We start from the raw sequence: 3464 nt of genomic DNA on the forward strand, positions 1-3464 counted from the left end.
CTTGAATTCTATGTTAAATTGGTGATTTGATGTTGTTGTGAGCGTTCCAAAGTTTTGAACAAGTTTGAACGATGTTATGGGATGTTTTGGCACAATTGGTTTGAAGTTCCGGGGGTTCCGGGATGTTTTAGGCCGAAAATCATGGTTGTAGCAGGTCAAGAAGGGTTGCAGGCCTCGGAACCCAAGCACAAAATGAAGTGCGTCCGCGGTAGGTGCTGTGCGGACCGCACAAAATGCAGAGCGGCCGCGGTGGGGAACATTTTACTGGTCCTACTTCGGAAGCTCATATCTTTTGATCTACAAGAAATTTTGAGATGATTCAAAAACAAAAGTTGTAACCCTTCGTGTCTAGTTTCCATAAAGGTAAAGTATCGCAATTTGGATATCTGTAGCAAAAGTTATGGCCAAAATACTAAAGCCTATCACTGCAGATAAAAACATGTGCGGCCACAGTCATTTTTGTGCGGACCGCGGTCGTTTATGTGCGGTCCGCAAAGGTGGAAATCTGTGGGATACTCTATAAATACGAGGTTTTGGGTTTTATTTAATATTTTGACCTAGAGAGTTTGGATTTTGGCGATTTTTCGAAGGTTTTTCAAGAAATTCATCGGGGTAAGTGATTCTAACTCAGATTTGGCTAGAATACATGAATCTATCATTGAATTCATCATTTAATTCATAATTTGGGATGGAATTTGGGAAGAAAAGTTGTGGAATCTTCCAAAAATATAAAATGATGATTTGAAGAAACAAATGGAACCGGAATTGGATAAATTTGGTCTGGTTAGACTCGTGAGAGTATGAGGATTCTGAAAATATAAATTTTACCCAATTCCGAGATGTGGGCCCGGGGCTCGGGTTTTGGTAATTTCGGGAATTGTGCCCTTTGTTGATTGTTTTCGCTTGGGCTTTGTTCCCTTAGCATATTGTGACGTATTCGTTCTGATTTTAGATAGATTCGACGCGCATGGAGGCCGATTTGAGGGGCAAAGGCGTCGTGAGCTAGAGGTTTAGCCGGTTCAAGGTGAGTAATGATTGTAAATGATGTCCTGAGGGTTTGAAACCCCAGATCACACATTGTAGTGCTATATTAAGGTGAGGAACATGCTTGATGACGAGCGTGGGGTTGTGAACTATTGGGGATTGTGACTTGGTCCGTCCCGATTGATGATTTTATCCCGTATTTGATTGAAACTTATTTGCTATCATCATAATTTGGGCTGATTGCCATATTTGGGCTTTGTGCCAACTATTTGAACCCTTTGAAGATTTTTATTACTATTTCCTCACTGTTTTGACTTATTAGTTGAACTCAGTCATGTTATTTTCTACTATATTACTACTCAGCCATCTTTACTTAGTTTTGAGACTTAAATGATTTTTTTAAATGATGTTTTGGGCTGAGAAATACTATTTTACTATTGCCCGAGGGGCTTGTGATGATTTTTGGACTGAGTAAGGTCGAGGGCCTAGTTGTGAGATACTTTGATACTGATATGAGGCCGAGGGTCTGAGATACATAAATATGCCACGAGGTAGCTTGATTGATATGAGGTCGAGGGCCTAGATTTGATGCCACGAGATGGCTTGATATTGCGCTTGGGCCGTAAGGGGCCTCTCCCGGAGTCTGTACACCCCCAGTGAGCGCGGGTACCCATTGTGATGTGAGATTGAGCCCGAGGGGCTGGTACTGTTCTGAGATGTTGCCCGAGGGGCGGATTTATTGATACTGTGCCCGAGGGGCAAATTTCTATTTGTTTATTTACCTGTTAATTACTTGTTTTACTTGTTGAGAAAGGGACTTTCACTTGAATTTTCACTGTTTTACTGTTTTAAGTGATTTTACTGCTTCAGTATGGAATGCCTTGTGTTTTACGTGAATTCTTACTTTCAGTCATTATTTATATTTGTTACTCACTGAGTTGGAGTACTCACTTTACTCCCTGCACCTTGTGTGCAGATTCAGGTATTTATACACCCGGTAGCGGGTTTTAGTTGATTTGAGGCAGAGTCATCGGAGTTTAGCAAGGTAGCTGCCGGCGTTCGCAGCACTACTTTTCTCTCTCTTCATTTCATTAGTCTGTATTTGTACACTTCATACTTTCAGTTGTATTTATACCGTAGTAGATGCTTGTGACTTGTGACACCCCGGTTAAGGCTGTGTCAGGTTGTATTTCCACTATTTATTATCACTAAATCATGTTTAGACTGCTTTTATATTGTTTAACTATTTTAAAAAGTGAATTGGGTTTAATTGGCTGGCCTTGTCTTCATGAGAGGCTCCATCACGACCGGGTTAGGGTCGTGACGCATGGCTACAAGAGAGGTAAAATTGATAGTACTCTATTCTTGAGGGAAGAAGGTAAGGACCTTCTTGTAGTACAAATATATGTTGATGACATAATTTTTGGGGCAACCACTGAAAATTTAAGTAAGGAATTTGCAAAACTTATGGGTAGTGAATTTAAATGAATATGATGAGCGAGCTTAATTTCTTTTTAGTCTTGTAAATTAAACAAAACTCAAATGGAACCATAATCCATCAACAGAAATATTCAAAAGAATTGATTAAGAAGTTTAAAATGGAAGAATCAAAAGAAATAGACACTTCTATTGCAACAGCCACAAAATTGGACATAGATGAACCTGATTCATCTGTTGATCAAAAGTTGTATAGGGGTATGATTGGTTCACTTTTGTATCTTACTGCAAGCAAACCTGACATTGTTTTCATTGTAGGACTTTGTGCTCGATTTCAAGCAAATCCAAAGGAATCCCACTTGACTACTGTCAAGAGAATATTGAGATACTTGAAAGGCACTACTGACCTTTGTATTTGGTATCCAAAAGGTAGTAACTTTAACCTAGTGGGATATGCTGATGCTGACTATGCATGTTTCCTAGTGGATAGAAGGAGCACCTCAGGTATGGCACACTTCCTTGGTTCATGTCTTGTGTCATGGGCTGCTAAGAAGAAAAATTCAGTGGCCTTATCCACTGCTGAAGCTAAGTATGTTGCTGATGCTTCCTGTTGTGCTCAATTACTATGGATCAAACAGTAGTTGATGGAATTTTGGTATTGAAGTTGGTTGCATCCCTATTTTCTGTGATAACACTAGTGCTATTAGTATGACTAAGAACCCATTTCATCATAAGAGAACTAAACACATAGATGTTAGACACCATTTTTTGAGGGACAACTATGAGAAAAAATTGCTTTCTTAGAATTTTGTGCTACTGATAAACAGATTGTTGACATCTTCACTAAAGCACTGAGTAGAGAGCACTTTCAAAGGAACAAGTTAGAATTAGGGATGATTAAGATCATCTAATGGGAACAGTTCAGAATGCACAATGAAAAAAATTGAAAAAGATTTTTTTTGTTAGAAAATCTAGAACTTGTGTAAATATATAGACTAATCGTTGCTCGTTATCATAATGTAAATAGTATACTCCTGTAACAT

At 38.9% G+C, this 3464-nt stretch overlaps 1 protein-coding gene across 1 annotated transcript; it reads left to right on the forward strand.

Moving 5' to 3' along the window:
• Positions 1 to 2582: 2582 nt before the first annotated feature.
• Positions 2583 to 3062, forward strand: LOC138870270 (secreted RxLR effector protein 161-like). Its single transcript, XM_070148066.1, has one exon. The coding sequence runs from the start codon at positions 2583 to 2585 to the stop codon at positions 3060 to 3062; it is 480 nt and encodes a 159-aa protein (XP_070004167.1).
• Positions 3063 to 3464: the final 402 nt, after the last annotated feature.

Source organism: Nicotiana sylvestris, chromosome 6, assembly GCF_000393655.2.
Source record: "Nicotiana sylvestris chromosome 6, ASM39365v2, whole genome shotgun sequence".
NCBI lineage: Eukaryota > Viridiplantae > Streptophyta > Magnoliopsida > Solanales > Solanaceae > Nicotiana > Nicotiana sylvestris.